At 32.1% G+C, this 22,033-nt stretch overlaps 1 protein-coding gene across 3 annotated transcripts in view; it reads left to right on the top strand.

The window, feature by feature from the left end:
• The window catches only part of RhoGAP93B (MyTH4 and RhoGAP_KIAA1688 domain-containing protein RhoGAP93B), a 35,643-nt gene extending 16,545 nt beyond the window's left edge, over positions 1-19,098 (top strand). Inside the window, exons 8-17 of one of the 3 annotated variants that reach the window (XM_089254039.1) lie at positions 566-805; positions 2,474-2,553; positions 3,652-3,762; positions 5,757-5,909; positions 7,572-7,798; positions 8,816-8,945; positions 10,555-10,668; positions 11,791-11,948; positions 14,311-14,569; positions 16,800-19,098. In XM_089254039.1, the coding sequence (XP_089110165.1) occupies positions 566-805; positions 2,474-2,553; positions 3,652-3,762; positions 5,757-5,909; positions 7,572-7,798; positions 8,816-8,945; positions 10,555-10,668; positions 11,791-11,948; positions 14,311-14,569; positions 16,800-16,994 (1,667 nt within the window). In that variant the 3' untranslated portion in view covers positions 16,995-19,098. The remainder of the gene's footprint in view (positions 1-565; positions 806-2,473; positions 2,554-3,651; positions 3,763-5,756; positions 5,910-7,571; positions 7,799-8,815; positions 8,946-10,554; positions 10,669-11,790; positions 11,949-14,310; positions 14,570-16,799) is intronic. The other 2 variants (XM_089254040.1, XM_089254041.1) reach the window with 2 other exon arrangements.
• The last annotated feature ends 2,935 nt before the right edge of the window (positions 19,099-22,033 follow it).

Consider the following 22,033-nt stretch of genomic DNA (forward strand, 5'->3'; position numbering starts at 1 on the left):
GCAGAAATTTGCCAAAAAAAGAAGCTACGATTGTATCAATATAACAAAAGGGAGAAAGGAGATGTGTAGTTAGAATTTTTGTTTTTTATTTTTTAATGTGTGGATTCCAGACTGATTTCCATGATGCTATATGCAGTATGTAACAGGGTGAAACACCTACATATTACTGAATTTTACTAATAAATTTAATCATAATTTTTTAACTCATAAAATGCTCATAAGCGCATTTTTTTATTGTACTAACACTTAGATTCAAAAGCGATGCCAACAACAGCATACATGTGGTGAGAATCCCTTTACAATGATATTTATCCTTGGTATGCAGAATATTGTTACATCAAGATTTCACTGTACTTACTGGCACCAATTTTTTAGGCCATTGCAGAGTTCAATTTCACTTGTAAAGAAGCATAGAATTACATTTTTTTACAAACTTTAAGAACATTTCTTTGTAAAAAATGTGTTGAGTATCAAATGATTTTTCATTGCTGTTTATGCAGTTCAGTAAATTTATTCCTATGATTTCTATGAGTATCACTTTTACATACTGAATATCTTTCACTAGGTTACAGATTTGGTGATTTCATTGGAGATGATCTAGATTCTTTGTCGCAAAGTGACGAAGATTCTGATGCTCAGCATGAAGAGGAAGATGACTTTGCTGATGATGAAGCTATGAGTCATCAAGATTCTTCTTCTCAAGAGTACTTAGATGATACAAGGTATTTGGATGATGATGATGATGATGAAGTGTACTGTGAGCCACCGCCAAGTTTTCAAGAACATGGACCTAGTCAACATTCAAGTATGTGAAAAAAATATTTGAATGAATGTTTTAATGCTTTATTAACTGGAACTGGTAATAAAATGCCCGAGTGGGGTGGTGATAAGATGTTCGTCTACCACTGTGAAGGTTGCTGTCACGGTCCCAGGTTAAAACCGGAGGGAGGATATATATATATATATAATATATTTCCCCTAACAAGCTTGAGGCGACCACTGACTCATTTCCAACCTATCTCATTAATGGCAGTAAATTGAAATATAGCAATATGGCCAGAGTTGGTGTTTGGTGAAGTAGTAGGGATAGTAGGAACTGGTAATAAAATGAAACATATATTTTTCTGCGTATATTTTGTGGATAGACATTGAATGTAGATAGACAATGTAGAATATACAGGGTGCATAGGAAAGTCCTTTTATCCTGGAATAACTATAGATGCAATATAGGTTTCTATGGGCTTTCTTATGAGGAGGGGGTTACTGAGAAAAATACACTTCTAGAAAAAGCAGTGCAGGTGGTGGGGCAAAAAGTTTGGAAGACTGACTTAAATAGTGAGAGAGAAATTGCACAATTTGGCTAATAGAAGAAATGTGTGTGTGTATATACTGTCGAGTTTGCTTATAACATACCCCCTTGTTGATTCAAAAGTGTATGTTATAAGCAAGGTCTTGAATTAGCTTATATGGTAATTGTATACAGTATGTGTATATGCATAAAGGCATAAAGTGCATTATTGAAATTACCTGGACAAAATAAGCTTATGCAACACATAATTAAATTTAATATAGCATATGAATATAGTTTTTGTCTGATGCTTAGGTGGTTGGTGTTTAGAATTTTGAAAAATTATTGCAGTGCAGTACATATAGGATATGTACAGAACATGAATGCATGTTCTCTTAATTTAATTGATTTCACTAGTATTATTTGAGTTTAGGCTAATTGGGCTTTCATTCAAAGTTGTCAGTGTCATTTATACAATAAATGTGAAAAAAATAACAACAGTGTTCTAGAATTTTATTTGTCATCAGTGCCATCTTAACGTAAGAGCCCAATCGGGCATGGCCAGGTAGCATTGAGTTCATATAGTGTGATAATGTGATCTAGTACTATGATTTTGTTAGAGTTATATGAAATTGGTAGGTAGATACTTCCAGCCTGGTAAGGGGGGGGGGTGTCTGTCCATAGTTAATATAATTATTCTGACTGTAATTTTTTTGTTATTATAAAAATTGCCATGACTTTCTGTAAAAAAAAACAAGATAAGTCAGTTTTTGGCTTCACTTTTCTAGGTTTTTGTTATATCCGAATTATTTTTAAGTTAAGAAAGTGTTTCTGGTATGTTATATTCAGAGTGTATGTTTTAAGTAGGATATTTGTAATAACGGAGGTAAAAATGTATGAAAATCAAGGGCAAAGAAACAGGGATTGCAAAACCGTATGTTATATCCATGGTATGTTGTGCTTAACTGTAGTTGTAGTACAGTGGTGGTTAGAAATTTGACATTCCATTTTTTTAGAATTCTGCATGTGCATGCTTGAAATTGGTTGATAGGCATATGTGGGAAACATGGTACTAAAATTCAACTATAGTTTGGTGACAGATTATATAGTGTCAAATTGCAAGCCACCACTGCATAGATTAAATTCATGTTTTAGCATTGTATAATTTGTTACGATTTATTACAGATACTCAGCATTCATCTCTGCGGCGTAAAAATACTAATCTCATGTCTAGTCATTCTCCCGTATCTATCGAAAAATCACAGGTTTGTATTATTTTAGTGTTTTTGCTACAGAATATAAAAACTATTCAAATAGCTTTTATAATTTATTCTAAAATAAATTATCTCATTATTGTAAAGTATTGTGTTGTGAAATGGAGCCAGGCCATGTTGTTTATACTATAAGTAAGTTAGATGCCTACACCCCCCCCCTCAGAACAAATGAACTCACCCACTCCCTTCATGTGCTTGCACAGTGCTAACAGGAACAGAGCAGTTGTAAATGAACTTTTCACGGAATACAGTTGCAATGTTTTCATCAATGTTCTGGTTAAAAATTAAATGTGCTAGAGGCCGCAGTACACAGCAGTGTCACCAAGGACTGCAAGAGGCTTGCGGTGCATCATCAGGTATAAGTGTCACAAGCTTTTAAGATCATATTTTTAAAAACACGAGCGCCTCTGCAAATAGGCCAAGCAATAGGCCAGGTGATTTGATTACAAAAGAGCAGATTTAATTATTAAAGTACTTTTAGACTTCTCCAGATGATCAATTTTCATTCCGGAGCAGAATAATCTGCAAATTTTTGAATGTTCCTTGCTGCCTAGTGAATGATAATCCACTAGTATAGTATGTAAAAACCTGTTTCCTTATCAATGCATGGGGATTACAGGCCAGGTAGCAAATTTAGAGGGAGGATGCAAATGGGTTAATATGGAAAGAATAAACACACAACTGCATTGTGTTCAAAATACAAGTTATTATTTTTCACTTTAATTCAAATGTAAAGGAGTACTGTAAAGCATAGCATGCAGATTCAACTCTTATCAGGAAAGTGTGCTACTGGTGTTAGTTCAACCTCTCAAGGGAGAAATTTGAATTAGCAAAGCTTAAATTAGTCTGAGTATTGTTGTATTTGATTAATATGATGATGTAGGACTTTCCTTCCTCTCATAATTAACTACCATTTGGAATCAAAACTTAAAATATTACCTTAAGGCAATGTTAGGCATTTTTCGATTAAGAAAAAAATATTTCATACAAATAACAAAAGGGTGAACAGTTAGTTGTTTAGACCAGATGAAAAGTTTAAGCCATTTATATGTTGTTGTTACACAGCATGTTAAAATATCCCTTTCTTAGTCTTTTCAGCCTGATATGGGTCCTTGCCAAAGTCCTCGTCCATTATCAATGATCGCATCTACTGAAGGGTCTGTGAGCACTAATAATGTGACTGGGTCTTTGCAGAAACAGGTAAAACATTTTGCAATATCAAGAGATTAAGTTTCAGTTTAGATGGTAGAATGGGGTGTATGTAGTTAATTGTGTCTTCAGGGTGAATTTTTTGAGGATTTTGGAATTTCAAACTCATACCAGATAAATTTCAAGTGCTTGAAAATTGAAAGCCAAGGTGGGAAAGACTCAGTTTATAGTGATACCCTCATTTAATTATTAAGATTGGACTAGGCGAGATTCTTAAATTGACAATATATGCTCAAATAGACAATTGTTAGCTTGGTACTCAATTTCTGAGGTAAAATAAATTTCAGCATTTATTTATTCAAAGGATACTACAAGAAAATCCACTATGTTTTTTAGATACTTTGCACTCTTATTTGTATGTCTGAAGTTGTGTTTTTATATTGAATAATTTATAATTTTTCTGCAAGAAAGAATGCCCACCCTCTTTATTTTTCATGTTTTTATTACACTGAACAACAAATTTTGTTGAAGTTCTTGTATTCAAAATAAAAATAGTAATTTCTTATGTAATTTGGTGTGCTGAACACAAATTTGACCATAAAATAGCTGAACTGGTTACGGTTTTCTCTAAAATCACACATGTAACGTAATGCAGTGGTATCTCAGCTAATGAAGATAATTCATTCTGAAATCACATTCTCTCTCTCTTCAGCCGAAATCTTCATTGTCCGAAACTAAATTTCCCATAGGTTTCCGTGTAAAATCATTTAACATTAGAAGAGCTGGACTATACGTTATACCTACAAGGACTGCTGGCAGTCATTTGGCTGCTGCTGCAATACATTTTTAGTGCAATACATTTAATCACACTAAATTTTTACAATGAAAAATAATAAGCATTATCCCACATGGTTAATTTGTTGATTTTGAAAAAATTTGCGTTTTCTTAAGCATACAGGGTATCCATAAAATGACTTTCGAACTATAAATATGAAAAATTAGAGGGCAACTGTTGACAAGATTTATCATGAACAAATATAGATAAACATTGCATTTACATCATGTACATTGGTACCATTTTGATGATGTACACATTTTTATATGTATATCACAGTCTTTTTTATTCACTTTATTTAGTTGTACGCTCATGCTATGGATAACATATACTATTATGCCACTGTAAATCTGCACTATCAAGGAAAAACTAGGGCACTATTAAAATTTCATACCACAAATTAACTAATGAAGTATATACAATTAAAAAAAATACTTTCTTTTTCGTCAGTATTTCTGATTCAGACCAGTCACACTTCCGGAATCACTACTTTCTCTTTCGGTAGATATAGCAGAAAAGCATGATCTTCGTTGTCAAAGTTTGAATCATAAGTCTCCTCAGCCTCAAATTTATTGTCCAGAATATCATTCATCACTGGTAAAATTAGACTATTTTGTTCTAATACATTATTTTTCTAAGATCCATTTCCACACACTGTGAATGAACCTGTTTCCTAGGAAGCTTTCAAAGCAGATGGTGGCATGAGGAGTTATGAAATGTCAAACCAAAACAAAACCTGAGCTTTCAAGGTGAATGATCAGAAAAAAGGTTTCCTCAACTTTGAGACTATAACAGAGGCTATAGCTCAATAAGATATAGGTTTTTGATTGTGGATACATACAACAGATAAGCACACACTTGAGATTATCACAAATGCTAAAGTGCTGCATGAATTATCGTACTAATTTTCTCTGTAATAGAAACTAATGTAAGGTCATTAAGATTTTTAAACTGATACATCATTTTTTTTTCTGCTCTGAGAATTTTGTTTTTGTTGTGCTGTCATGGGTGCAAGTTTCTGCTTAAAAATATAAAATAGCACTTGCTAAAGCTTGATTAAAATATTTCAAAGTAGAAACTTGCATTCATGACAATGCTTCTGTGAACTGGTAGTTATGAGATTTATTGCTAACCTGTGAATTCATACAGTGGTTTTTCCATATTTAATTTTGTTGCATATTTAATTATATCTATCGTCTTTTTCTTGCAGAATGTGTCAAATTCAGGAAACAACTTGTATAAGGAGAAAAAACAGCCTTCTGAGAGTGATATTGAAAAGTATGCACAAGATAATCTTAATCGTCACAAAAAAGGGATTTTCAGAAAGAAATTTACTATTCAAGATATGCTTTCTTGGTCCAAAGTGAGTAGAATACATTTTCCTTATGACATTTTTTGTATGATTATGAAAGGTATTATTTTTTAAAAACAGTATTTAATAAATTGTTATGCATGTGTAGTACCATTCAACATACAATCAAAATAAGTAAACAAAATTTTCGATAATTTAAAGTAATATCGGTTTCAGGAACCTTCTGCACATTGTAAACTGTTTTCTAAAGAAAAGCTCCCTCATTACACCAGCTACATAGGAATAGAAAAACATGAGTTAACTTGTGACTGGTGTTAAGATTGCAAAGTTTGACTGTACTTACTAAAAATTTGAATCTGCGAAATGTGGATTTTTCAAATTATGAAATATTTGAAGATTGCGTCTAGCCTTGTTGCAAGAGACAAACTTTTATATATTAAAATTAATTGAAGGATAAGGAATAAAATTGTACAAAAGATTAGCTAAAGAGAGATTCAATTTTAAATAGAAGAAACCAAATGATACTGATATCTAAATAAGCAAGTAATGCAATATTTAAAATTGCAATGGGCAGTAGAGACTCTATGTGAAAAACTTTATGTAATGAATTTTTGTATTGACAAAATTCTTGTAGAATGCTCACATTTTAGTGAATTTATAACTTACTCTACATTGAAAACAATTTCTTTATAATGAATGTTTTGAGAGAACAACATAATTTTGATATATGGTGACTTCACTATATTCTGGTTTTTTTAGCTACTTATTTCAACAGTGAAACACATCAGAACAACATTTCTTGTTTTTATACACAGCAAAACCTATGTAAGTTGTCACTCTGGTTAAGTTGTCACTTTGCTTTTGTCCCGTCCAGCTTTCATAGATAACAATGTTATTAAACCTTTGTTTACTTGTCTCTAATTTTGGTTAACCCTTCGCTATAAGAAGTTTGTGGGAGAGGAACAGATTATTTTCATGGTTCCTTTTAAAGAGAACTTGATTATAGCATTTCTATTTGTTCAAAATTGACCATAAAAGAGCTTTATATACCAAAACCTCAGACATCATTTCCGCATGGGCCCTCACTAATTTAGGGCTTCAAATTCAAACAAAATATCTTTGTTGAAAAACCAGACATTTTTTCCCAAGTTGGGGCTTTCTAGTGTCCTGCCCAGAACCCACGCAAGTCAAAATTGGGCCCCATGTTCGAGTTTACCTTGTATTTGTATCATGAATTACTGATACATGTACCCAGGGCCGCAACTAGATGCTTGGTTACCCGAGGCAAGCGAGCCTTTTAATGCCCCTTTGTAATGTTGAAGGAGAGGTTTCAGAATGAAATTTGTGCCCCCCCCCTCGGGTCTAGTACCCGGAGCATGAGACCCTGCTGTTCCTTCCTAGTTGCAGCCCTGAGTGTACCAGTGTATTTTACGATAATAAGTAAAATACTAAAAGCTCAAAAAAGTAAGAATTTTTTTTTTCATTTGTAATCTATAAATTTTGTTCATATTGTAGTTTTAATTCAAATTTAATAAATTTTATATTACTTTAAAATTATACGATTTTCACAATGTCACTCATTGAAACTAACGGCACTTTGCTTAAGTCATCATTCTGCTTAAGCCATCATAATTTCTTGATAATGTGAGTGACGACTTAACAAGGTTTTACTGTATATCTGCTTTATGTATATGAATGAATATTTTCCTTTAGGATCCTATTCGTAAGCCAATGATCATGATTACTGACAAGTCTTTAAAACGAGAAGCATGTGAAATATTCAAAATGATTCAAATGTATATGGGTGATAGAAAAGTTAAAAGTGGACAAACTGTTGAAGCCGTAGTTTTGGATATTGCTACTAAAGGCTGGAGTAGGCAAGCCATTAGAGATGAAATATTTGTTCAGATTTGTCGTCAGACTACAGATAATCCTAGAAGGTAAAGAAATAATATGAAATGATTTGTGTGTTGATCAGGTCTGTCATAAATGTCTTGCAAAAATGTATTTGAAAAAAAAAAATGTAATCATATATGAAATGAAAAAAACTTATTTCTACAACATAGTGATAAAATAACTCTGAACTCTTCTATCCTTAATTAATTTAATAAATTAAAACATAGACAAAAAAAAATTGATTTTTTTAAAAGTTTTTGTGGGCTTCATGTTATAGGTTGCTCAACATTGTATTCTTCAACTGTGAATTAAACATCCTTAATCAGTATAAATTTCTTATTCACAAAAGTATCAACCACTACAAATAATTGAAGTGAGTCATAAATTGGGTGTTAATGCAAGCTATTTATGTTGACACGTGCTGGGCTATGAGAATATATAGTAAGATCATTTGTGTGTTTTTGCGTGCAAAAAGAATTAACCATGTAAAAAAATTGCTTTTTCCTCAGACGTTCTCATAGCTAGTTAATTACATACTTATGAATGGATTTTATTTACCATAGCCAATAGTCCATTTTGCCTTTGTAATGGACTATTTGAAGAATTATTTTGATCACCATAGTTGATGGCTTATTAGAAGCTTATGGTTTACTTATTGTTTTTCATCCCTGTTTTTAAAGGAGAAAAGCAAGTCTTATATGCCAGCAGTTGCTGTAGTATAATAATATTTATTCAGTAAAAATTTAACTTAATACAGTAAAACCTCTCTTTTGCAGACACCAGTGGGACAAAAAAAATTGTCCGTAAAAGGGGGGGGGGTGACAGTTAATCAGGGGTCTGAAATTCATAATTTGATCATACAGGGTGGGATTATTATTTGGCCATAAAAGAAGGGTGACCATTAAGAGGGGTTTCACTGTATCTTCATGAACTGATTAGGTTTAATTGTGCACATGACTGGAATAAAAGGTACTTGAATGCTGCTTAGTATCTATTTCAGAGTAGTTCTTTGATATATAAGTATTTTAAAATTTTGTTTATTTATTTCTTTTTTTATTTAGAGAAAGTCTTGTATTAGGCTGGGAACTGATGGCAATTTGTCTCACATTTTTTCCTCCATCAGTGAAGTTTCAACCGTACTTGGATGGATTTATCAGTCGACATAAAGACAGATCTTTTGATACACCTGATGTAAGTATATTTTCATCCATAAAAGGAAAGAACCTAAAATTGCAGGAAATGCATATTTAATCTATGAACAATATGAAACTAATGTTTAAGATCATCATTCATTACTTAGTGTATCTTACTTTTTTTGCATCTAATTAACACTCCTTTTAGAAAAATATCTATAAAATTCTTCTGGTTGCTATTATTTTTTATCATCTGACCATTTTTCATGAAATTATTTATGAAATTAATTTTATGAAAATTTCAGTTTTTTTCCACAGACTAAATTTGAAAGACACTAGCAGGTTCTTCTTTTCGTATGGTTTTTATCACTCTGGTTCAGTGATTTCCAAATGATATCCCACAATACCCTTGTGTATCACAAAATATTTAAGGAATAAAATTACATTGAATGTTATAATAGGAGCATGATTCCTAACTAGTGTGCAACAGCAAATTAGGGTACTGCCAAAATTCCTTGAAATAAAGTAGTTATTCTAAATACACTTAAAATACTTAAAGGTGCTGTGAATGTAAAAGTTTGAGAATTCCTGCTGTAGTTACTAGGTCTATGCAAATGAAATATCAGTAAAATGACCATCACACTTATGTAGCAATGACTGAAAAGTACTTCAGCTTATCTGCTCATATAAATTTACATCCAGATGTCATCTGTCAGACAAAACTATAATCATAGAAAAACAAATGCCTTGACTGAGAACTGAAGAAATCATCAATTGTGCATTGAACCTGAGAATTTTTCGCAACTAATTTGAGACAAAGTATAACAGGCAATAAGACACGATATAATTTGTGGAAGAATACACAAGATAAAAGGCTATGCTTCATATCCAAACTCACTTGGTTTCATTTGGTTGTGCGACATGAAAAAAGTTGTTATTCTCAAAGAGAAGAACACCATATCTGTTGATCAAAGCTGTCATTTGTTCAACAATTTCTGATGCATCTGTTGCTCAGAACAATAGTGCTTGGCAGTGATTGTTTGACCTCTTGGCAAAAAAACTGATGAATTTATTTGTTGTAAACCACCATACAAAAAGCATCTTGAGTGTACAGGTTACTCATGACGTTTTCTAGCTGACTGCTGTCCCTTGCTCAACCATTAAGTGGTTTATTTTTGATTGTCATACAAGTCCATTTTTCATTACAGGTGATAATATGATAAATTTTTGAAGCTTGGTGACCACATGCTTCACTGTATGGGTCTGTATTTCTACTTCAAAACATAGCAAACCATTGCTAAATGGTTCATTTGTTAGCACTAATCTGCCTGAATTATTATTTTAACATTTCCAATGACATTTTTAGCAAAAAACCCAGTTTCTGTCCATTAAAAAAAGAAATAACTATCAACCTAAGGCCGAGATTACACTATAAAAGTTATTTTATAAAACTTTTATAATGTAATACTGGCCTAAAACTTGGTTTTGATTTGTGGAGTAGCTATTCATAGTAACTTCACGATGTATCACTTAAATGGGTTTTTGTTCCATTGTGGGAATGATTGTCTCTAAAGCTAAAACTATTTCATTCACACTGACCCGATAATGCAATAGTGTGACATCGTAGATTATAATCTAATAACTGGGTTTTCCCCCCATTTTTATAGTTCAAGTTAAGCCATTATGTAGCTGTTTGCAGTAAGAGATTGGAGAGAATATCTAAAAGTGGTGCCAAAAAAGGTTTGAGGAAACCAACTTTGGAGGAAATAGAGCAGTCAAGAGTAAGTGGCTTATTTAAAAAACTTTTCACACACTCAATTAGTCGTTCCTCCTATAAGTTCATATGGATTCTCTCTCCCATTAATATTGAACACAAGTTTTCAACACTAGAAGGACTGATTTTTTGTTCTACCTAAAATGACTGATGCTAGTCTGAATCACTGAAAATTAATTTTCATTGCATAATCTCATTTCATAAATTTTATTGAATATGAAAGACAGAAATTTTCATGTTGAAAGTTTCATAATTCAATTTTATTTTTTATACCCAAAACTATTCGTTGCATAACTAATAAGAACTATGTTTATTGTTGGTTTTAACGTTTTGTGGTGCAATTCTTCCAGCATTAGATGAAGTGTAAAAACACTGATATATTTTTCATAATTTTATTCAGTTACATAAGATTTGATAAGAGAATTAGTCCAGGCAATTTGAGAATTAACCCTGGCAAAATTGCAACAGAAGCTTTTTAAATTGCTTTTTATTAATCAGTAATCATTACTGAACAATATATCCAAAATCAGACAATGGGAACATTCCTAAAAACAAATTTCAAATTTTAGAGTGATTTTCTCGATTTAAGGCAAAAGCAACTTAACATACGCTTTGAATGGAAATAGATTGCTGTATTTTTACAACTTAAAATTGAAGTATCTTCAAACGGTACAAAAAGTCTACTATTCCTTTCAAATTACTTCTTAAAATCTTTCTTCTTTTTCAAATTCAAATAGTTTATTATTATTATCATACAAATACAGAAATATGAGAAAAGAGAAAAAGAAATTTACCAAGGGGTTGAGAAAGATGACCGAATGGAAGAAGAGCTTTGCTACTGAAAATTGCATATCATGCGTGCTGATTATGTTTAACTTTTTCTCTCAGTTCTTCTTTTTAAAGACTTGTATAGGAATTTTGGAATTGCATAACAAGCATACTTACTTTTTCAATTTTTTTCGGAAAATATTCAGAACATTTTTTTTTATTGTGTGTGTGCAATGAAACTATGCATTATTACTTTTTCAAAAAATTAAAATGTCTGCTTTACTTGAATTTTTTTAGCTTTTAAATGAAGAAATACTTATTGTTAAATTAATTTTATTTAGAAATAATTTTTTTTTCAAAGGTTCAAATTTTTCGCCCTTCGATGTTTGGAAACACTCTTGAAGAAGTCATGCTTCTTCAGAAACATAAATACCCTAATCGTTCTTTACCTTGGATACAGACAACACTTTCTGAATTGGTTTTGACACTTAATGGTGCACAGACTGAAGGTATATTTAGGTATGTATTGAGATTGTATGAACCAATACAGCGTATAATACGGTAGTTTATAAAATTAGATAGAAAATATTTGTACATAAATAATTTACACATGGATGAAAATATTTCTAAATTGTAACTAAACATCAAAGATTACCTATTAGAGTAAAATATTCTTACTGTTACATCTTTTTTTTTTTTTTGTAATAAATTTTTTATCTATATTCTATATTCTTGCACTATTGGGCTATTGATGTTCAGGAACAACAATGTATGAATAAAACAATGCCTAATTTGGAAATGAGAGCTACAATTCCACAAAAATGCTACAATTTTTACAACATAAAATTTAAATATCTTCAAACAGTACAAAACAGTCTAATATATTCCTTTCAAACTACTGCTTAAAATCTTTTTTTTTTCAAATTCGAATAGTTTATTACTATTATCATACAAATGCAGGGATCCCACTCGTCCTACTTTTCCTACTTTTTGGTAAAATGTCCTACTTTTGTCCTACTTTCTCGGTTTTGTCCTACTTTCTCGGTTTTGTCCTACTTTTCCTACTTTTTTACCAAATCCTATTGACAAAATTTGTGTAATTGATTTAATTGAGCAGGAAATTATTGATATATTGCCAAATATTACACATGTTGGAGAATGCAATTAATGATTCTGCCAAAGCAGAAATTGTATCATTTTTAAGGTAATTTGGGGGGGGGGGGTATGTGGATCATTTGATTGATTAATTTTTCATTTGCTTAGTTTGAGGGTTCAACAAGTATAGTAGTCATTAAAAACTTCTGTCTGGATGGAAAAATAATTTTGTATTTGGTCTTCATGGTCTTGGACAGTAACTTTCATCATTCAAAATTATGGTGCAAATTGCAAATAGGTGAAACAACAGTTTGCATTTCAAAGCAGTTGGATACATAGGCGTATTCTAGGTTTGGTGATTCTGATGCTACCCAATAGCATTCAGTTGTCTTCTGTATTTTTAAGGCATGAAGAGGCATAAACAATATTTACAATGCTCAGCAAAGAGCTAGAAATGGAAGTGCTTCATTTGTCAAAAATGATTACACTGGCATTGAACAGTAAAATGTGAATAAAACAGAAAAATTTAAAAAATGATGAACAACGCAGTAAAACTATCTGGTTCACCTTGCCTTATTTACGTCGGATCTTGTAATTTACACATTTTGCATTGTGCTTTCGAAAGTGGTCTCGAAGGTGCGTCATTCTTAAAAAATGTATGTCTTCGAAATTTGCTGTGCCTTGTCGAAGAGAGTTGACAAGCTCGTCACTTTGGAAGACTCCAAAAAAGAATGTAATATATATGAGGAGAGACAGCAAAGAATTATCTGTGGTTGCTAGTGCACTGTTTTGGCCAAAATTGGTTTTATAACCAAGTCATTTGTCATTTTGTTTCGGCTTGACTGAAATGGTGCTAGGGGAAAAAAAAGTTAATTCAAAATTGAAAATTTTTTTTCATTATACTATGATTATGTTGTTTAAGGGGGTTACCCTACCCCGTACTACTTTTTATTCCTGCGTTTTCCTACTTTTTCACTTTTTTTGAGTGGGAGCCCTGCAAATGTAGCAATATGAGAAAAGAGAGAGAGAAATGTACCAAGGGGTCAAGCTACAATAAAGACAAAATCAACGATAAAGACAAATAACATTAGCAAAGTACAGATGACTGGATACAATGCAGAGATAAAACTTTGTAAGGTAAATTTCACAGATATGTGTGGGGAAGAGGGCCACTGTCCCCTTGCAATCTGAGCGAGTGTGGTAATAGGTAGACTATTACAGAAGCGTTGATATTTTCCTTCCTTAGAGTATGTATAAACACTTAATGGGACTATGTAATAGACAGCCTCTTAACTCAGTGCTTATCTAGCTATTAACAATAGCCCCATCCCAGATGGTGATGTACAGAGAGAAAGCTTAACTATTCGGGTGGTGAACAAAAAAAATGTTGTACTTGAATGTGAAAGTTTCACAGACTATGGTCCAATTTACTCTAAAAATGTGCTCGTATTGTAAATGTGTGTGTGTGTGTGTATATATATATATATATATATACATGTGTAATGTGTACAGCTTATTGGAAATTTAAAAAGAAATTCTAATAAAAACAATTAGTCAGTAGGAGTACGTTTTTCTGAATTATTGGGGCACATTGCAATTGCTGTGGCTTGTATGCCATCTATTGTAAAGCGAGTGGGGTCTAGCATTATTTTAGAAACTCATTTAAAAACTTGTGGTTACATCTCTTTTAAGTAATTGATTTTTTTTTCTTTTCATTAGTAATTGCATAGCTTGATTTTTAATTCCCTTGAATAATTAGCTAATAATTTAATTCACTATCTTCCAGAGTTCCCGGTGATATTGATGAAGTTAATGCCATGAAGTTGCAAATTGATCAGTGGGAAGTCGCAGAATGTAATGATCCTCATGTTCCAGCTTCATTGTTGAAGTTATGGTACAGAGAACTTTATGAACCATTGATTCCTAGTGAATTTTATGATGAGTGTATACAATTTTGTTTGGAACCACTTGCTGCTGTCAACATAGTTCAGAAGCTTCCTGAAATTAACCGCTTAGTTCTGTCTTATTTAATAAGATTTCTTCAGGTATGTGTTTTTAGAAGTATTATTTTAATTAGAATTTATTCTGAGATAAAACTATTTCGAAAATCAATTCAGGACATGTTGAAGTAGTACGGATTGAAGTCTATTTAAAAAAACCTGAAAAATTAAAGAACTTTTACGGTAAAAAAATATAATTAATGAAATCATCACCCAAGTAGTAATGAGCATGACATCAATAAAGATGTTTTCGTAAGTCATAGTTTGTCTTAAAATTGACATGATAGAAATGGTTATTATGTCCACTTTAAAGTGGTCAACTAAACATTAAAAAATTACTTTGTGCAAGTACTTTGACTTTTGGAAGATAAATGATATGAAGGACAATTAAAAAGAAAATTTACATCCCCATAGTCAGGATTAGAACCCTTACTTGGAGTACTTCAGAAGCCTAAAAACTAACGCTCTTACCAAACACACTAATTAACACAACTGTACCCATGCATTAGTCACCCCTCGTATTCGCGGGGATTACGTTCCAGTGGTGACCGCGAATACTGGAAATCTGTGAATAACCGAAACCATAGTTTTTTTCTTGTATATCTCGTTTATTGAACAGCATGAGAAAAGCAGGGTAACGCAGAGGTATAAGGGAATGTAAAAGAGGGTGCAGAAATTGTTGGCAATGTTTTCTGAAAGAACATTGTGTTTTCTGTTTGCCGTTTCTTCTTCATATCATCAAGTATGTTGGGATATGATGACAAGGCTTCCTCTACCAATTTTTCTACATGTGAAGAGCGTACCATAGAGATGCCATGAAAACAATGTATTGCTGATTTGAGTGTGCGAAACCCTTCCACTATGTTACTCGTGGTGAACACTTGTCTTCTACTTTTTATCTTGATCTTCTTCATCTGGTACCGCTTCAGTTACAGGAGCAGTCAACTGCATTAATTGCTCTTTGGTCAATACCTCTGAACTGCTATTAATTAGCTGTTTGACTTCTATATCATTGAACCATTCTCCACCCACTTGTTCCGCTAATGTGACGTCTTTTATAGTCTCTTCACTTGGCTCTGTAGAAATGGTTGTGCCCTTTAGCGCACATTGTGGCTAAAGGTTAATCCAACCAGAGGTGACTGTTTCTCTCTTGGGAGTTGCCACGGCTCTAGTGATGACAGTAATGTCATTAGCGAGCCATCCTAAACATGCACAACTCAAATTTTGTAAACAAAACACATTAATGATGATTTCTGAGTGTTGCCAAAAAAAAATTCCATAGAGGAAAAAGCCCCACGAATATGGAAACCGCGAATACGGGGGGGGCCAACTGTACTCTATTATGACATCTCTTTATAAGTAATGGTGTATTATGAAAGAGTAAATATAATCCTTTGCCCAAATGAAATTTCACAAGGAGCCAACAAAAAAGGCAAATTAAAGAAAAACCACAAAATTTGTAACCTGAAACAACTGAAGACGTCACCCATTGTGTGCCTACCTTCATATTGATCACGTTGAAGTATGTTGAAATAAGGAAAGTTTTTCCGACTGACATCAATCAGAAAAAATGATCAAATTTTCATGTCAAATATCCTGTCATGTTACTACTTAGGAGAAGTTGCACAATCCCATTAAAGGATATTTGTTCTCCACTTGGACTTGGGCTGGGCGTCTTAATGCATGGGTCCAACCATATCCAGGCCTCATGTCAATGAGATCAAAATGTGAAAATAATAATGTGTAGTATGGCATACAGGATTCTGAACTGGGTTTACTGGTATTTCATTGGTTGGTATATTCATATTTTTTTCTTTCATTGAGAAAAAAATGTAGTCAAGATTTAAGCAGAGGTAATGTTTGGCTGGTTATAGTTTTTAAGCGATTTAAAAAAATATATGATTTTTAAAAATTCAATTTTAAGTTATTTTTCCTTAAACATAATTCTTTTATGACATTGACAAAATTGAAAAAAATTGTTTTTAATATTTTTTACGAGGTTTGTTGGGGAAGGGGGTTCATGGAATCATTTTCAAAGTTCAGTGGTATGACTTTCATATATTGCACGCCGTTTTGATATGGTTTTCTTGAATATTATATACACAGGGTTTTACTATATTTAAGGTCAAAAAAACTTGCACCTTGTACACATTTATTTAAAAAATATTCCTCTCTCTCTCTCTCTCACACACTCACTCACTCATATTTTTCTAAAAATAAACTTAAATTTTTTTGTTTTATTGATAGTCAAACTAATAAAAATACATTATTTTAGGTATTTGCTGCTGAACAGAATGCCATTGTGACTAAAATGGATGCCAGTAATCTAGCCATGGTGATGGCACCAAATTGTTTGCGTTGCATGTCAGATGATCCTAGAATAATTTTCGAGAATACTAGAAAGGAAATGGCATTTGTTAGAATGCTTATTGAAAATTTAGATACTACATACATGGAAGGAATCATGTGACTCTAAGTAGTATATAATATATATATGTGTATATATATACATGCAGTCTAACTCGAGTGACTCTTACTGTTAAATTATTTGCAATATGTATTCAATATAGTATTGAAATATAAACTTGTTTTACCACGTCTACATTCTAATCAGAATTTTTTTTATTGGTTACCTTACAATTACAATATTATACAAATGAAGTCTGAGTGCCTTGACTGAAAAAATAATCAGATTGAAAACTATACAGTTAGCTTGAAAGTTGATTTCAGTGAAATTGAAAATGGTTACGAAAGATGTTGTGTACATGAGTTAATCTGAACGTTTTAAACTATACTCATACTTTCCCCTGAGCTGCATTGTGTGTCATTGCATGCAGCAGTGTCTTGTTTGGTCAGTGTATTAAAATTTTAGAGGACAGAGAGTGTTCCATATTTGTTCCAAGTTTTTTATGGTATCACTTTGCTGTTTATCAAAATTTTCTGGTTTTAGCAAATATAACCAATTGTCTCAAAGGGCTATGAGTAAAATTATATGCTACCTAACCTATCCAAGATCATAATATAAGCAATATGTGTCACAGGATTTGATCACTCCGATTGCTCAAACTTAATATTTTTTTATTTTTTTCTCATAGAAATTGTGCATACCTGTATGTGAAACTGCACAGCTGGTTTCTAATTATTCTGAGTTTTTCAATTGCAGATGAAACAGACCTCCAGTGCTTTTTACATTGTTATAACATGTTGAGATATTAGATTACCCAAATGTTCAAATGGCATAATTTTGAGTGACAAACTGTGTGAAAAAATTGTCAAAGTGTGGAATGAAATCAAAATTTTTATATAGAAAATAAGTATTCCAACATCAAAATAGAGAACTATGGCAGTTACACTTACACAATATTGTCGCTCAAATAATTAGATATTTTAAATTCATTACTGTTTTCAGTGTAGTTCCAAAACAGTTTTTGACTGAGTACATTCAAGCAGCTGCTTGAGCTCTAATTCAGGTACAAAAAAAGTTTCAGATGATATAAATAATTTACAACCTCAAGCGATTCATTTGAATTTTATTTCTTTTTTTAAGTCCAATAACAGATCATAATCAAAGTTTGTTTATTGAAATCAAAAATTGATTTGGAAGTTAATGAAAATTTTCATTTTAATAAATAAATTCCATTTTTACCAAAATTTCCTGTGTATAGCCAATGGGAGAAAAAATGCTTGTGGAAATTAAAAAAATCTGGTATATATAGTCTGCACCCTTTTATAACTCAGATTTGCGGATTTGTATCACTTCTTCTTACAGGGCTTATGAAGATAGAGGGAAGTGAATGGGTCAAAAATGGGATGAAATATTGGTAAGATATACCATTTCTCCCAAACCTCTTATTGAGGTAAGGCTATATGAAGGATGAATGAAAACGAAATAACATTTTTAGATTTGAACTTTTCATTCTGTTTTGGGTTTTAAAAAAAATTGTTATACAGTGAAACTCCCATATGAGAGGGTTAAAGTTAAGGTCGCGTTAGTCAATAATCCTCATTTTAAGAAAAAGAAGGTTTTATTAGGATTGTTGTCATAGAGTCCCATGTTAAAAATTTTATAATTTCACAATCTAGTGGTGAACTATTGAAGCTGAGACTTAGTTAAGTTTTTCTTTCAACAGTTTAGTACTTCTAGATTGCATTTCTGGACTTAAGTCAGAATTGTTGAAAATTGACTTGCACCGCTCTGACTTTAACCCCCCTCATATAATGATACCATTTATAATGTTGACCTTGTATTTCACTATATTTATCTTTGGTCTGAAAGATTTCCTGTAACATTAACATGCATTCAATTATATCTATAACAATGAATCCTTTGTAATGATAATTTTCAGATCCATTGGAAATTGTTATATAGAAGTTTCACTATGTTGCCTGCATTGTTACGTTGCATACAGTGTAAAAACACTTTTTTTTTCTGTGAATAGTCATGGGTTATACACAGGAAATTATGATGCATTGTTTTATGATTCTATGTATCTCACAATGATAGAGGATTGAGGTAGTCAGAAGGGGGTTCAAGTCAATTTTTCAATGTTCATGGGATAAATAAAAGTACTCATAAATAATCCGAGTTTATTATTCTTAATATAAATGTTCATATGCACACCAAAATTAACCATGTGTTATTTCTTTGAAGAAATTAATTTTTAATGGTGAAGCTAAATTTGATGGGCTTCTTTACAGTAGACTCTTGATAATCCAGCACTTATCAGTCCAGGGTGCGCCAGAGTACCAAAATTGCAGAATTACTGTAAATCAACTGTAAAAATCCTATTCAAATAATACAAACTTCTGCACAAAGACACGTAGTGACATGTTTACCTCTTCTATACTCAAAGAAAACCTGCCTAAAAACACAGCATTACTGGACAGGCCGGACTAGCACATAGCCAGATTATCGAGAGTCTGCTGTATATAGATTTGATTTCATGACAGAACATAAAAACTGGCCTTTCCAGATGTTAAAAATATGTAAGTGCTACTATACCATAACAACTATTTCAATCATATATGATATAAGTAAAATTAGAAAATATGTAGGTATCAATAATGAAAATCTAGATATTGTCAACAATTATATTAAAAAGAACCCTCACAGCGCCTTATATTTTTTCCCAAGAAACTACTTCAGTCACTTTGTAGTTTCCAGTCATTATGTGCTGTAACATAAAAATTTACTCTGTTAAAATACTAAGCAAGTGTCACTGACTGTTTTTGAATATAGAAATAGTGAGGAAAAGATTGTGGAAAAATTGTGTTTTAATATCTAAAAAAAATTTTAGTCCAGGTTGGAGTAAAGTCCAGTGATTCTCAATCTGTGTGCTGTGTCCCCTTCAGGGTAGTATAAGGAGGTCAAAAGACTCATGAATCTATAAAGCTAATTATGAAACCAAAATAAGAAGAAATACATTCTCATAATACAGAAATAATGTTATCCATATTTAGGTAGATAAAAATATAAGTGAGGTAAAATTTATTCATTAGTTGTTTAAAATTCAACATCAAATTAGTAGCTTCTTTGAGCCTCCTCAAGGAGTAAAGCTTTTCATATGAAGGTGTTAAATTGAAAATTAGAGCTTAGAGTTCTCTCTCTTTGCTGAGACATATTTTGCCTTTAATAGAAGCACTGCAGAAAAAAGCTTTTTAAAAGATAAGGGAATGAAGAGCATGATCATTGAAGAGGAGGTAAAAATGATGAGATTAAAACTGATATGGACAGCTATGTCACAATCAATGGTTGAGAAACACTGACTAAGCCAACTGAAACTTTCATAGTATATTTTTTTATTTGCAGAGACAACATGTTCAACCATATATCAACTTTAAAAAAGTTAGAAATATGATCTCAAGTCAAGTGTGGGTCAGGGAGGACAAATTAGGGTGAACAGGGAATATATGTCCGGTATTTTATAGGATAGAACCATTATTTTCCATTATATTCCTGGCTCTTTGGAGGGGCGATCGATCCCTCTGTATCTGGGCCTGTCCCAAGTATGGGTGTTAACCGCACCTAGATAAAAAAATATATGTCTTTAAATAAAGATATATATATAATGCATGATTTCTTGTAATTTATACAATGCGTTTTCTGCATATGGAGCAATATAATTTTTTTTAATATCTCCAGTACAGTGATATCTTGGCTAATAAAGTTAATTCGTTCTGGAATCAAATTTGTGAGCTGAAACATGATTTCCCATATGTTTGCTGAAACATGATTTCCCATATGTTTGCTGAAACATGATTTCGCATGTGTTTTTATGGAAAAACTTTTAATTCGTTCCAAGTACGTGGCCCAAAATTTGAAGATAAGTTTTACTGAACACTAAAAAGCTGTGAAAGAAACAACAACTAATTGAATGCTGAAATTAATGGCTTCTGAATGGGATGAAGAAGAATTCGCAGGGAGATAGGAAATTGCAAATATTTTTATTTTACACAAGGTCCAAAGCCCAGTTGGGTCTGTAGGTGTCCCCATATGCAATGTGGTCAGCTTGTGTTCTCTGTCTCATACATTCGAATGGGAAAGATATGCTCCTAGGATTAACCTTGCATTAAAAAACTTGTGCATTGGAAAAAATTTCAAGTCTAGTCTCCTTTGTTTTTTAATACATTTTGTATTAGCTTAACACTTAAACAACCGCTCACGAGATTTCTTGTGTTTCTGTGCATAGGCATAAAAGACCGGCAACAAGATTTCTTGATTTTTAATTTTCTATATGTATTTGTTTTTCAATTCCAAATGAGAAAATTTCGCTGGTCTTAGACCGCATATTATTTCCCATCAGCCGGGAAATAATATGCGGTCATTTAAGTGTTGATCTTTCATCTTACATGAAATTGCTCAAAACCTTTTTGAAAGACAAACAATATGGGTACATCTAGAAAGTGATTTTGAAGTGGACATAAATTAATTGGGCTCGAGTGACAATAATTCTGATATGATTATTGGCGCCAAATTTCAGCTCATAATCTGGCTGTGTAGCATGTGCATCTATATCAACAAAATGTTTGCTAGCCAAATCCATATTTGTGGGTAGAAATATTCCAAAAAAAATCTTTGCTAGCCAAAAAATTCTATTAATGGGGGCATTCGTTAGCTGGCGTATCACTGTACTATATTATGAAGAATTCTTTTTATATATATATAATAACTTTTTTAAAAAACTTATTCTCTTTTTTTTGCACTATCTGTCTTGCACCTCATCTCTCTATAACGTTTCATTCTCTTTAATGGAAAAAAATGTGGTGCTTATATTCTATCACCAAATGCTCATTAACTATGCTCATTCATCATGTGTTCCAGTGCTGCAGTTCCTAGCCTAATCTACTTTATATTCTACATATTTGTTTTTATCAGGTGGTTCAATTTATCATTGAGACATACAGATTGCTCAATAAAATGTTCTGTGATAAAATTGATCCTGAATGCCACCAGCACAATAATGATTGTATAAAAGTCAAATTTACAAACCAGGTTTCCAGTACTTAAAA

The sequence above is a fragment of the Pholcus phalangioides genome, unplaced genomic scaffold, assembly GCF_987345545.1.
Source record: "Pholcus phalangioides strain wild (caught in Gottingen) unplaced genomic scaffold, Ppha-v1.0 ptg000039l_1, whole genome shotgun sequence".
Taxonomy (NCBI): Eukaryota; Metazoa; Arthropoda; class Arachnida; order Araneae; family Pholcidae; genus Pholcus; species Pholcus phalangioides.